Source organism: Budorcas taxicolor, chromosome 4 (genome assembly GCF_023091745.1).
Source record: "Budorcas taxicolor isolate Tak-1 chromosome 4, Takin1.1, whole genome shotgun sequence".
NCBI lineage: Eukaryota > Metazoa > Chordata > Mammalia > Artiodactyla > Bovidae > Budorcas > Budorcas taxicolor.
The window spans coordinates 103,294,527-103,309,212 of record NC_068913.1 but is presented as its reverse complement, the minus strand read 5'-3'; the positions used below and the strand labels follow the sequence as shown (position 1 = coordinate 103,309,212).

The following is a 14,686-nucleotide window of genomic DNA, read 5'->3' as shown; positions in this document are numbered from 1 at the left end:
CTTCTCCAGTGCATGAAAGTGAAAAGTCAAAGTCCAAGTCGCTCAGTCGTGTCCGACTCTTAGTGACCCCATGGACTGCAGCTATAAGTTAAATAAGCAGGGTGACAATATACAGACGTGACGTATTCCTTTCCTGATTTGGAACCAGTCTCTTGTTCCATGTCCAGTTCTAACTGTTGCTTCTTGACCTGCATATAGATTTCTCAGCAGGCAGATCAGGTGGTCTGGTATTCTCATCTCTAGGGTAGGACCTAAGAGGGTACAAACAATGAATATCTTAGCCTTCACTGAGGACTATGAGAGAGTGCCCTGGGTGTTTCCTGGTGGCATAAGTGAAGTGTTGATATGGAAGGTGTGTGATGAAGGAGGGAAAATGGAGTTGTTTTCTGCTAGGAGAGTGGAGGGAACCTGGGAGGAGAATTGTTATGTTTGTAGCGGAGGCAGGAGACCCAATTAGAAGAGCCTGACTAAAAGCAGCCTCTGAATTTGCTCATATAATGAGTACATAAAAGGGTTGAAACCTGCACATTGAAGGTACAGGACAGGAGGAGTATCAAAGAAAGGGTGAGACGTTAATAAAGAAGAAATTCTTCAGGGACTTTGGGAGAGAGTGAGTAAGAAATTTAAAAAAAATTTTTTTAATCTATTTTAACTGTGGAGAGTTTGGACTTTTGAGTTATGTTGGAGAGTGTTAAGTGTGGAAAGTTAAAATCAAATGTTTTGTTGGCTTTGGCATGTAGGATAGATCAGGCGGAAAGCCCTGCTGGGTCACCAGCACTATCATTGAGAGTGTGCAGGTGGACTCTGGATTAGGGGTCAAAGTGGAGAGGGCAGAAGGGAAGACTCATTCGTCGAGATAGCTGGCTCTCAACATCCCAGGCCTCTGTGCTCTCCCACTGCAGCTGGCGAGAACAGAAGGTCAGACTCTGTACTGCCTCAGCCTTGAACAGTTCGCCTGATCATGGTTTTGAAGGGCTTGTGTTTGTCAGGGGAATTCAGCTGTTTAGCATAAGGAAGAGGCAATAGAAGGACTCTGGAGGACAGTTTGAGTTTCTCAAAACAAATCAAGATGACTACTCCATCTGATATGGACCATGATTTATTTCTAGAATGGTTCTGTCTGCTCTGAAAGGACCCTAAGGATTTCCTCCCTTAATATAAGGAGGGAATTGCGTTGATCTCAGCCCTACATTGCCATTCAAGAAGCATTTGACCATCAGGAATCTGGTCCCTGAGTTCTCTGTGTTAGTGATGGGGGAGGCAGCAGGCTATGCTGAAAGTATATGGGAGCCAGAAAGCAGGAATCTTGCCCTATTGCACTCTGCTCCACAATCTCCAGCTGTCCACTCTGGATAATCCTTGATCTTGCCAAGATCAGATACAATAATGATGTGGAAGTGTTTTGTCATATGTAAACCATTATGTGTTGAGCGTGGGAATATTATTATTATTATATTTTCTTGCTGTTTTTGTTCCTATGAGGGCTGGTTAGACTGTTAAGCCACAGAAAGGGAGACCTTTACCAAGCTAAGTCTAGTTTGGGTTCAGAAAGAACAAAGAATTCATTTGGAGGCATTTGCAGCAGTATATATAAGTAAGCCAAGAAATATGTAGATTGAGTGTCTTTGTGCCAGCTAACTCTGAATCTCCTAGTTTTCCTTTGCCAGCAGGACCCACCCATTGGTGTTTTTCTCTTAATCTCATTAACTGACTTGTTTGTATAAAATGAGACCATGAATTTTTTTCACGTAAAATGTTAAGCTAACAGCTGCTGTAGACTATTCAGGATTGATTGCATTTGGAGAAAGGGCATCATTACCTTTGCAGTGATGAAGAATGATGTAGTTCAAGAGGAATTATTTAGTAGTATGGGTGCATCTCCCCTGACACACACAGTGTATGTAAGACTTCATACTTCATAATTAGTAAATTAGGGGTAACTCTTTTTCCAAAAAAAAAAAAAGAATATATTCTACCAATGGATTTATAGCAGGTTTCCTTTTAGTAAGCCTCCCCAGTGCCCTTATAATTTGATTGATCTTTTCCACATACTTTTTTTTTTCTTTTTATTTATTTATTTTTTAAATTTTGAAAGCCACATCTGGATATGATAAACCAAAATAAGCATGTTATGGATTTGGGCTCTTTAAAAATCAATTTTTGCTACTGCTTGTAATAGTTCAGTAAAGTAAACATCCCTTCATCAAAGAGGCAAAAACCTCCCAAACTCCCAAACCTCTTGTGTAATAGAGGCTCAGCTCTCCCCATCCCCCTCTTTTTTAACACTTAGAGAAATATGTAATGTACTTGAATTTTGGTATCAGAAAAAAATTGAGTCCCCTTGAAATTTTACTGTAATAAGGTTTGACTTGTGAGCCTTTTTAGTTTTTTTCCTTGTGACTTTCACCAAATGACCTTTTCTTCTTCGGGTGATCATCTGGCCCTTTCCTATGATGTGTGCAGGGCAGGAATCCCCGCATGTGTAAGGTGGCTTTCCTTGAAGGTGGACCCCTGGGAAAGGAGGAGACTTTGGGCTCGGTCAGTAGTCACTCCTCTCTCCTGCCCGCTTCTTCCTCCTCCCCCCTTCCACTCCCTCCTTCTCCCTTCCCTTTTCCCTCCTCCACAATACAGGCGAACAGTGTTCTGCTGGAGAGAAACCTTCCTTTCTAAAGTGAATTTGAGGTGTGCCGTCAAAATTACTTCCCTGTATTTCTTTGAGGCTTTGAGGGTTGTCAGCTTGCCCCCACCGTACTCACTATATCCGTGACTGATGTTTTTGTAGCTTGCTGTGCTCTGGGCAAGGCTTCTGGCTACGATTTTTCAGTAAAAACTCTCTTCCCGATGGAGCCTGCAGTCAGAGGCCGGCAGCACAGGCAGCCGGTTTCCCGGCGGGCCTGGAGAATGGCATCTTTGTGGGGCGCGGGGGGCGAAGCCCAAGCCTTGGACCAGGGCCCCTCGCAAGGAGCGGCCAACTTCTGCTTGCGGAACCTGCGCCCCGCCCGATTCACTGCCCACGGGCAGGGAAACGGGGCAAAGCTGAATAAACGCAGGGAGCAGCAACGGGGGCGTTTCCCCTCGTCTGTCCTTTTCCTAAGTTGCAGTGCTTTTCCATTTTAATATCGCCTGCCACATTTTAGAAAATTAGTGTAGCGGAGCCGAATAGATTGTTAGCGACAACCGATAATGCTCCTTGTGTTATTACACTCCCTCTGTTGGGAGTGTCTGCCTGGAATCCATGGACCCCTCCTCTCCACGGACAGGCTCAGGGGCTGAGTGAGTCGTCCCCCCACCGCCCGCCTCAATCCTGCGCTTGACGTGTAGCGCCCGTGGACATTTTTCCACCAGGAAACTTTCATTAGATTCTCAAAAAGGTCCACACATCAAAAAAGGTGAGAAACCACTGCTCAAGTCCAAACTCTACTCCATCACTTCCCCTCACTTTCCAACACACACACACACACACACACACACACACACACACACACACACACACACACACACACACACAGAGTTTTACAGACGAGGAAACAGAATCCAGAAGAGGTGGGGGTGGTAACCAGTCAGGTGTGGGCTGGGACCAGATCTCCTGTCCGTGCTCTGATCTGGCACAAAAGATGACTTTGGACCCAGCTCAGGGGAACAAAATTGTTTAGAACCTGTTCTGCGAGCACAGCAGCCACAGGATATAGCTAGATAACTCAAGTCGCACCTCAGGACAGTCCTCTCTTTATAGATGCCCTTTAAGCATCTTCTGTTCATCCCTTGCCCAGCCTGGGTCTCACTCACAGTAGTTGCTCGCTCTGTTGACTGAGTGAACCTCTGTGGTGAGCAGCATAAGGAAGACAGATTCTTAGTTTTATACTTTAGTTCTTTGAGCTCAAGAATTATGAATCCTTCATCTTCCTCCTACTCTGCTTGCCCTCCTCACCCCATGATCCTGGTTCCTGGGGCAGTTGCCAGCAGGAGACAGCCCAGACTTAAAACCACTCACTCTTACCTTGTAAGCTCCTTCTGACAACTACTGACCTGCAAACACAAGTGTCAATGCTTAGAGCTAAGGGTAACTTTGCATAAAATTAGCAATTTATGTAAGGTTAACAACTTTAAAACATTTTATTTATTTATTGACTGTGATGGGTCTTTGAAGCAGAAGTAGATGTGTTTCTGGAATTCCTTTGCTTTTTGTGTGATCCAGCAGATGTTAACAATTTGACCTCTGGTTCCTCTGCCTTTTCTGAATCCAGCTTCAACATCTAGAAGTTTTTGGTTCACATACTGTTGAAGCCTAGCTTGTAAGATTTTGAACATTACCTTGCTAGCATGTGAAATGAGTGCAGTTGTGCAGTAGTTTGAATGTTCTTTGGCATTACCCTTCTTTGGGATTGGAATGAAAACTGACCTTTTCCAGTCCTGTGGCCACTGCTGAATTTTCCAAATTTGCTGCCACATTGAGTGCAACACTTTAACAACATCATCTTTTAAGGTTTGAGATAGCTCAGCTGGGATTCCATCACCTCCACTAGCCTTGTTCGTAGTGATGCTTCCTAAGGCCCACTTGACTTCGTGCTACAGGATGTCTGGCTCTAGATGAATGATCACACCATCATGGTTATCTGGGTCATGAAGATCTCTTTTGCATAGTTCTTCTGTGTATTCTTGCCACCTTTTCTTAATATCTTCTGCTTCTGTTAGGTCCATACCATTTCTGTCCTTTATTGTGCCCATCTTTGCATGAAATGTTATCTTGGTATCTCTAATTTTCTTGAAGAGATCTCTAGTCTTTCCCATTCTATTATTTTCCTCTATTTCTTTGCATTAACCACTTAAGAAGGCTTTCTTATCTCTCCTTGCTATTCTTTGGAACTCTGCATTCAGGTGGGTATAGCTTTACTTTTCTCCTTTGCCTTTAGCTTCTCTTCTTTTCTCAGCTCTTTGCAAGCCCTCCTCAGGGCTTTCCCTTTTTGCTTTTCTTTTTCTTGGTGATAGTTTTGATCACCATCTCCTGTACAGTGTTACCAACTGTCTGTAGTTCTTCAGGCACTCTGTCTGTCAGATCTAATCCAATCAATCTATTTGTCACTTCCACTGTATAATCGTAAGGGATTTGATTTAGATCATACCTGAATGGCCTCGTGGTTTTCCCTACTTCCTTCAATTTAAGTCTGAATTTTGCAGTAAGGAGTTCAAGTTTTGAGCCACAGTCAGCTCCCAGTCTTGTTTTTGCTGACTGTATAGAGCATATCCATCTTCAGCTGCAAAGAATATAGTCAGTCTGATTTCAGTATTGACCATCTGGTGATGTCCATGTGTAAACATTAAACCCTATTTAATTTTGATGGTTTTTATAAAAAAAGCTTTTCAAAATATTTATTGCTATGCCAGTGAAGCATTTGGTGCTTTACATGCATTATTTAATTAAATTGTCATAACAGGAAGCGGATACTATTGTTATCCTAACTAAGGAGCAAACTGAAGTTTAGAGAACTGAAGGACCTTCATCAGGTTTGCACAACTAGGAGCCAGGATTCAAATCCAGTTGTCTGGCCTCAAAGCTGTGTTGCTTCAGTATCATATGGACACTGTTAGGGCTGGAATGAAAGTGTCAGGTATTAGAATAAAGGAAAACAAGACTTCACAGGATGATTGGGTCCAGGTTGGAGCATTAAATGTCAGGTCTTCAGTAATGGGGAGACAGAAATGAATTCATAAAAGAACTTGCATGTATCTTCATTGACGAGATGAGGACCACTCATGTCATGAGTCAGAGGTTTGACCCAAGCAGGAAGTTTCTTCCAACTTGGAGAGTCTGTGACTTTGAACCCTTTGGCAGAACCATGCTCTGAAGCAAGTAAATATGTCCATCTTTATTGCTGACACCCCATGGAAGTGATACCAGGAGACTCTCAATCTAACAATCCCCTGACACAGTTCTAGACTTTGAATGTTGGAGACTGTTTGGGTGAGGGAATGGGCTATCAGTGAGTCTGTCTTTCTTTTTTTAAACTTTGGTCTCTGCTATGTGCTTTGGTCTCAGCTTTAGAGGCTGACCTAAACAGTGGGGCCTTCTGTGGTAGAAAGGGTGTAGACTTTGGGACTGGCTAGACTAGGGATGGAATAGTAATTCAGCTATGCAGCGCTAAGCTTGGGCAATGTACCTAACTACAGTGAGCCCTAGTTTTCTCATCTATAAATGGGGACATGCCTATCTTATCAGAAAGCACCTACCTTATGTTCCGAAAGTCAAGACTTAGTCTGTCGGATGAGCCTACCACCTGATCCTGTCAGCATCTTCATTAATGATCAGCATCTTCATTAATGATCAGCATCAGCATCATGTTTTCACCCTTGTTAGAACTTCTCCATGGGGTTAGATTGTGAAGCTTAGATACCTCTTTCCTAGGAGAAGCAATGTGGGAAAAGTTTGTTCAATTTGCAGTAAGAAGATCTATGTCAAGTCCAAGCTCAAAGAGTGCACGACTCTGACCCTGGACAATAGGTTTAAAACCAACTTCCCAGGATTGTTGTAAATGTTGGTTGAGGGAAAAGCTATGAAAATATTATAAGCCCATAACCTCTTAGACAGAATGGTAAAACTCCCTTATGCCATAGCTTTGAAAGAATTCAACTGACATTTCATAATCCTTGATCTACTACACGAGTAGTCCTTTGCTCAAGTGTTTCTCAGCAGAAAGCCTCCATCTTTGAGGCTCACTTTGCTCCTTTCTCTGGTGTTCAGCCTCCAGGACTGTATGCCTTTCTCTCATTGGCATTAAAGGTGGTATGATTCTGGCCTGATCCCTGCGTGGACTATGGTGTCTTGACCTGTCGAGTGAGTCCTAGGGCCCACTGCTGCCAGGGAGACCCAGCTGGAGCTAATTTGCTGGGTTGAGTCACTGTGTCTGGTTGGGACAAGTTGGGCGTATTTTTTCAATCTCAAGTGTCTCTCTGGGACCTTCTCCTGCTTACCACTTTGCTAAGTGCCTCAGCGTAGGTGGTGGTTAAGCACTGTTGCTCCCTTCTTTTGAGGAGCTTCGGTTTCCAGAGTGGAGGTTGTCATAACGTGCTTGGTAACAGCCATGAGTTCTTCAGGACTCCCTATCATTTCGGGCTAAATTGTTTGGTGACATGATAGTACAGAATCCAACGTGAAGGGAGGTCAGGGTTGGTTAGCCGAGTGAAAGAAGGTTTATGACTGCTTATCCAGGAGATGTTCATGAAAACACTCATTAGTGCTGCTCAGGAGAAAGTAAATAGTGTCAGCAGAGTAGAGCAACCTGGCAACTTCCATGGGAAAGCAGGGACAACCAAAGAGAGCCTTGCCTCAGGATAAAGTGGGATTCCAGAGGCTTAGCTGGGCTTGCACAGCTGGCCAGGGCTGACACTGCAGCACAAGGGTGGAATCGTGGCTTGAGAATGCAGGGGTTGTGAGTTCAGGACTTGCTTTTGCATTCTACATTGTGTCATTTATTTCTCTTTTAGTTTCCTTAATTTCCATCTTGAATTCTGTCAGATGCTTGCAGAGTATTTGCCATTAGGCAACAAGTAAATTTGTCTTTGGGGAGCTGCTTAGGGAATCAGACCCTGGCTTCAGGTCATCAGTGAATCAGGGAATCTGGGTTCTAGTCTTTTCTCTTCTCTTCTTTTATGGCTGTGTGGTGGCTTCTCTTGCTGTGGGACATGGGTTCTAGAGCAGGAGGGCTTCAGTAGTTGGGGTGTGCAAACCCATGTCCCCTGCATTGGAGGCAGATTCTTAACCACTGGGCCACCAGGGAAGTCTCTGGGTTCTAGTCTTAATCTTAAAGCTGTCCCACTCCTTGCCGTGCAAGGTCTGGTCCATGGGTGAGCAGCATTACTTGGGAGCTGATTAGTAATGCATAATCTTGGGCCCAGCTGCATTTGTGAATCATCTTCTATGTCTTATCCCCAGCTACCTCATCTGCACATAAAAGTTTGGTTAAAGTAATATGGCTTGAGAAGGCAGGGCTCTTTCTATCTTCTTCCTTTTTTTAATATTTAGCCTCAGGTCTTCGTTATGGCCCTTGAGATATTGCATTGTGGTGCGTGGGTTCTCTAGTTGTGGTGCACAGGTGTGTATGGGCTTAGTAGCCCCAAGGCATGTGGGTTAATAGTTTCCTGACCAGGGAACCAAGAACTTCCAGATGTTCAAGCTGGATTTAGAGAAGGCAGAGGAACCACAGATCAAATTGCCAACATTCACTGGATTGTAGAAAAAGCAAGAGAATTTCAGAAAAACATCTACTTCTGCTTCATCGACTACACCAAAGCCTTTGACTGTGTGGATCACAACAAACTGGAAAATTCTTAAAAGAGATTGGAATACCAGACCACCTGACCTGCCTCCTGAGAAATATGTGTGCAGGCAAAGAAGCAATGGTTAGAGCCAGATATGGAACAATGGACTGGTTCCAAATTGGGAATGAAGTACACCAAGGCTGTGTATTGTCATCCTGCTTATTTAACTTATACGCAGAGGACAACATGAGAAATGCTGGGCTGGATGAAGTGCAAGCTGGAATCAAGGTTGCCTGCAGCACGCCAGGCCTCCCTGTCCATCACCAACTCCCAGAGCTTGCTCTAACTCATGTCCATTGAGTCATTGATGCCATCCAACCATCTCATCCTCTGTCAATAACCTTGGATACGCAGATGATACCACCCTTTGGCAGAAAGCGAAGAGGAACTGAAGAGCCTCTTGATGAAAGTGAAAGAGGAGAGTGAAAATGCTGGCTTAAAACTCAATATTCAGAAAATTAAGATTATGGCATCTGGTCCCATCACTTCATGGCAAATAGATGGGGCAACAGTGACAGACTTTATTTTCTTGGTCTCCAAAATCACTGCAGATGGTGACTGCAGCCATGAAATTAAAAGATGCTTGCTGCTTGGAAGAAAAGCTATGACCAACTAGACAGCATATTAAAAAGGCAAACACATTACTTTGCCAACAAAGGTCCTTCTAGTCAAAGATATGGTTTTTCCAGTGGTCATGTATGGATGTGAGAGTTGGACTATAAAGAAAACTAAGCGCTGAAGAATTGATGCTTTTGAACTGTGGTGTTGAAGACTCTTGAGAGTCCCTTGGACTGCAAGGAGATCCAACCAGTCCATCCTGAAGGAGATCGGTCCTGAATATTCATTGAAAGGACTTATGTTGAAGCTGAAACTCCAATACTTTGGCCACCCGATGTGAAGAACTGACTCATTTGAAAAGACCCTGATACTGGGAAAGATTGAGGGCAGGCAGAGAAGGGGATGACAGAGGATGAGATGGTTGGATGGCATCACTGACTCAATGAACATGAGTTAGAGCAAGCTCTGGGAGTTGGTGATGGACAGGGAGGCCTGGCGTGCTGCAGCCCATGGGGTTGCAAAGAGCCAGACACGACTGAGTGACTGAACTGAACCAACCAGGGATTGAACCCTCATTCCCTGCACTGGAAGGAAGATTCTTAACCACTGGGGTACCAGGGAAATTCCTCTATCTTCTTATTTATTTTTTTGTATCCACAGGACCTATCTAAAGTTTAGCACACAGTGGCTGCAAAATCCATGAATCTTTCTCTGACTTTGAGCATATCCAAACTGCTAGGGACTTCCAGAGACTTAATTGTAAAGTGTGTAAAGAGAAGGGTGGTGAATGGAGTTGGTGTCAACCTTCAGTGTTTGAAAAACAGACATGAACATCTGAATGACTGATGATGGCAGTGATGGTTTTATTTTTTTTTATTTTAATTTTTAATTAGAGGATAATTAGTTTACAATATTGTGATGGTTTCTGCCATACATCATCATGAATTGGTTTTAATATGGCTATCTTTGACCTAATAAGTCAAAAGCTCTGAAGATGGGTCATAGGATTTCTATGTTTTAAAATTTCCTGTTAGGTTCAGTAATTTTTATTACAGTATCATATATAAAAACAATCTTTAAATGTCCCTTAAGAGGAAATGAATAAATAGAATGTAATACAACTCACAAATCTAAATGAATGAATAGAGCTACACATGTAAACATTAATAAGTCTAAAGAATTTTTTTGAGAGAAGAAAGTTGCAGAGGAGGTGTAAAGTATGGTACTATTTAAAGTTTAAAAAAACCTGTGTGTATGTAATGGAAACGTACTTATGTAGTAGAAGTGTCAAGTTCTAGATGGGAAAAAGAAACACCAAGTTCAGGGCATTAGTTAACTTTGAGAGGGAAGAAGGGGATTAAATGGGAACTTCATGTTTTATTTTTTAAAAAATAAAGAGTAAAGAAAAAAAGGTTGCAGTAGCAAACATGGAAAAAAAGATTTTTTTTTGAAAAGGTATTATCTCATTATTACTCATTATCATCATTATTCATGTTAGTATTCCATTTAATTTTTCTGAATGCTTAAAATATTTCATTATAAAACAGCTAAAACAAAATCCTGCTGATAATTGTGATGCAGACAGCTGGCATTCTTGCTAAGGGGGTTTTAATATATATATTTTTTCACTTGGCTGCATCAGGTCTTGGATGTTGCACACAGGATCTTCGCTGCTGAGTGTGGGATCTTTGTTTCCGCATCAGAATCTTTTTAGTTGCAGCCTGCGAACTCTTAGTTGCTGTATTGTTGTTGTTGTTTAGTTGCTAAGCCACGTCTGCCTCTTTTGTGACCTCATGAACTGTCACCCACCAGGCGCCTCTGTCCATTGGATTTCCCAGGCAGGAATACTGGAGTGGGTTGCCATTTCCTTCTCTGGGGGATCTTCCCGACCCAGGGATCGAACCTGCATCTCCTGCATTGGCAGACGGATTCTTCACCACCGAGCCATCTGGGAAGCCCCCATCTTGTTCAGTCGCTCAGTCATGTACTCTCTGTGACTCCATGGGCTGCAGCACGGCAGGGAAGCCCTCATGCTTGCTCTCAGTTGTAGCATGTGGGGTCTAGTTCCCTGACCAGGGAATGAACTGGGCCTGCTGCTTTGGGAGCACGGAGTCTTATCCACTGGACCACCAGGGAAGTCCCTGTCAGGGAATTCTTGCCTTAGATATGTCTAAGGACCTTTCAGTTTTAAATATGTCTGTGCACAGAGAACTCTTACCCAACCACCCTCTTTTGTTCTCTTGCATGACACATGCCTATTAGGACGTACCCGAGGTCTGTGGCTTCTCTGCATTTTGTCCTGATGAGATGCAGCTTTTCTCATGTTTGTGCTGTTGGTGGAACCCACCCATCTAACGCTGCTTTAAGGATCTACCCTACAAGGCTTCTTCTCTGTTGTCTACTTCTGTTCTTTCTGGAAGGGAGCAGTTCTGACCTACAACTATCCTGATGTTAGAGCTCTAACCTCAGGATCACCTCCTGCCCCCACCTTCCCTAAGCTGCATTCATTTTCATAACACCTTCACTGACCCTTCAGTTCCATGGTAGGACTTAGTTGCCCTGTGAATCTTAGAAATTTTCATCACCTCCCCTGAAGTATCACCGTTTGCAACCAGTTCTCTTATTACTGTACCTGCTTTCTGAACTTCCTTAAGTGTCCCTGAAGTTTAATCAGTAGCGGTGACACTTGTTGGTCTGTGACTCAGGGAACGTTAAGAAGGTAGAAGTGGCTCTAACAGCTGGTGTCAACCAAACTTTTAAATTAAATTATTTTAGAATTATTTTTAATATACTCTACAGCATGAGTTCTAAACCAAGGGTAGGGACTTCCCTGGTGCTCCAGTGGTTAAGCCTCTGTGCTTCCATGAGGGGCTCGGTTTCCATTCCTGGTGTGGAGCTAACATCCCACATAACCTGCAGCCAAAATATTCTTTAAAAAATTATAATAAACCAAGGGTGAGGAGCTTCCCTGGTGGTCCAGGGGTTGAGACTTTGCCGTCCAATGCAGGGGGTGAGGGTTCAGTGCCTGGTTGGGGAGCTAGGATCCCACATGTCTTATGGTCAAGAAACCAAAATATAGGACAGAGACAATATTGTAAATTCTGTAAAGACTAAAAAAAGTGGTCCACATACCAATAAATAAATAAGTAAACCAAGGGTAATCTTCCCTTTACTCCCCCCAGGGCCATTTGACAGTGTCTAGTCTAGTCAAGGCTATGGTTTTTCCTGTGGTCATGTATGGATGTGAGAGTTGGACTGTGAAGAAGGCTGAGCACCGAAGAATTGATGCTTTTGAACTGTGGTGTTGGAGAACTCTTGAGAGTCCCTTGGACTGCAAGGAGATCCAACCAGTCCATTCTGAAGGAGATTAGCCCTGGGATTTCTTTGGAAGGACTGGTTTTGAAGCTGAAACTCCAGTACTTTGGCCACCTCATGAGAAGAGTTGACTCATTGGAAAAGACTCTGGTGCTGGGAGGGATTGGGGGCAGGAGGAGAAGGGGACGACCGAGGATGAGATGGCTGGATGGCATCACTGACTCGATGGACGTGAGTCTGAGTGAACTCCGGGAGATGGTGATAGACAGGGAGGCCTGGCGTGCTGCGATTCATGGAGTCGCAAAGAGTTGGACACTGAGCGACTGAACTGAACTGAACTGAAAGAGACATTTTTGGTTTTCACAACTAGGGGAGTGCTACTGGCCTGGTGAGGGTAGAGGCCAGGAATGCTGCTAAACGCTCCAATGCGCAGAACAACTGTACCCCCCATAACAAGGAATTTGCCATCTAAAATGGCAGTAGTGCTGAGGTTGAGAAACTTGGCTCTATAGACCCTCATGTCATGAATATCCCTCTATCAGTGAGGCAGAATGGTTGGGGCTGTGGAACAGGGCATGCAGGACTCCCCGGGGGGCTATGCATAGACCATTCCTGTATCATCATCCTGGCAGGGTGGCTGCTAGGGAGGTGATGCTGTTGGAGATGGAAGATGGGGAGAAATGAAGTAGATTAAGGAAAAACTAGAGAGGAACAAAGTCCAGATACTTGGGAGAATAGAGGAAAGCTTATTCAGATGCCTTTGAACTTGACACTTGGCTATGAATAACACTTTCATGCTACAGAAATGCAGGATAGCTTGCTTATTTTCAGATATTCCCAATGTAAAAGGTGGTAGATAGTTGCAATCATGGCCCCGAGTGAGTCATGCCATCCTGTTTACACCTGTCTGCAGTGTGATTTTTGCCATTCCTCTGTTCAAGAGGTGGTGTCTCTTTTCACCCCATGAATCTGGGCTGGCCTTGTCACTTTCCTTGACCTGAAGAATTTGGAGGGAGTGATGTTGTGTGACCTCTGGAGCCACTCAGCTTTGGCTTTCTCCCTCCAGGAACATTTCTACCGTGATGCGAGGACTCCCCTCCTGATAAAGCCTCTTTGAGGAAAAGGCCTAGGCATCCAGTGTCCCAGCCCAGCCCAGCCCCTGCCAAAATTCCAGCTCATTCCATCTGTGTTAGTGAACACAGATGAATCAGTGTATCCACCCAGCCAACCCATAGCATAGTGAGAAACAACAAATCGTGGCTATTTTAAGCCACTTCTCTTTGGGGTGGTTTGCTACATAGCAATAGATAATTGGACATTGTGTATGAGTGACTTCGTTTGGATGTTGTTAGAAGTTGTGGATAATATTTTGGTGTTAGAACGCATGCGAATGTACTAAGTTGCTTCAGTTGGGTCCAACTCTGTGCGACCCTGTGGACTGTAGCCCACCAGGCTGCTCTGTCCATGGGGTTCTCCCAGCAAGAATACTGGAGTGGGTTGCCATGCCCTCCTCTAGGGGATCTTCCCCACCCAGGGAATGAGCAGCGCCTCTCGTGTCTTCTACACTGGCAGGCAGACTCTTTACCACAGGCACCACCTGGGAAGCCCTTGAGTTAGAATATGTGTGTAAATATCAGATCATAGTTAAAAGAGTTCTTCCTCCTTTGCACTTGCAGCACTTCTCGGAGCTTCTGGATGAGTTTTCCCAGAACGTCTTGGGCCAGCTCCTGAACGACCCTTTCCTCTCAGAGAAGAGCGTGTCGATGGAGGTGGAGCCGTCCCCGACGTCCCCGGCGCCCCTCATCCAGGCCGAGCACAGCTACTCCCTATGTGAGGAGCCTCGGGCCCAGTCGCCATTCACCCACATCACCGCCAGCGACAGCTTCAATGATGGTAAACCCAGAGCAGGGGAAGCAGCTGGGACCTTGGCATCTTTGACCTTGACCTCCTTGAGGGCGCAGCTCGTGTGTTACAGTATCATCAGCACCCCCTTCAGCCACATACCTGCTGTGTGTGGCCTGTGCTTGGGGCCTGGGGAAATGCAAAGAGGCACAGAATGTAGCTCTGCCTGAGACTGTGTGCTCTGGGAATTTGTTAGAACTGAATGGTACTAATTGCTCTCTTTGACCCTGTGGACTGGGCAGCAAAGCTTCCTTTTACACATCAGACTGCCGTTTCTGGTTGATAATTCCAGTACATCCACCATTTCAAGAGGTCATGCCATGTTTTGTTTTTGTTTTGTTTTTTTCTGAGAAAAAATTTTTATGACCACTCTTCTCCATAAACACTTCTTGGGTATCCTCTTGACCCATTTCTGACATGTTTCCTTAACCCCGTGTATGGGAGATCTTGGCAAACATTCCTAGACTTTCTCGTTGGTTACCCTTTCATGCCCATTATCAAGGCCATTAGCTTGGTATGTGTTGAGAATTTAGTTTTCCGGGTCTTAGAAATGTTCACATGTTTTGACCATTACTCCACAGGCCTTGAATTAGTATAG

The 14,686-nt window shown here is 44.3% G+C and overlaps 1 protein-coding gene across 1 annotated transcript in view; it reads left to right on the top strand.

Moving 5' to 3' along the window:
• CREB3L2 (cAMP responsive element binding protein 3 like 2) overlaps positions 1 to 14,686 on the top strand; it is a 124,780-nt gene that overhangs the window by 61,368 nt on the left and 48,726 nt on the right. The window contains exon 2 of the mRNA XM_052638653.1: positions 13,863 to 14,079. Within this exon, the coding sequence (XP_052494613.1) occupies positions 13,863 to 14,079 (217 nt within the window). The remainder of the gene's footprint in view (positions 1 to 13,862; positions 14,080 to 14,686) is intronic.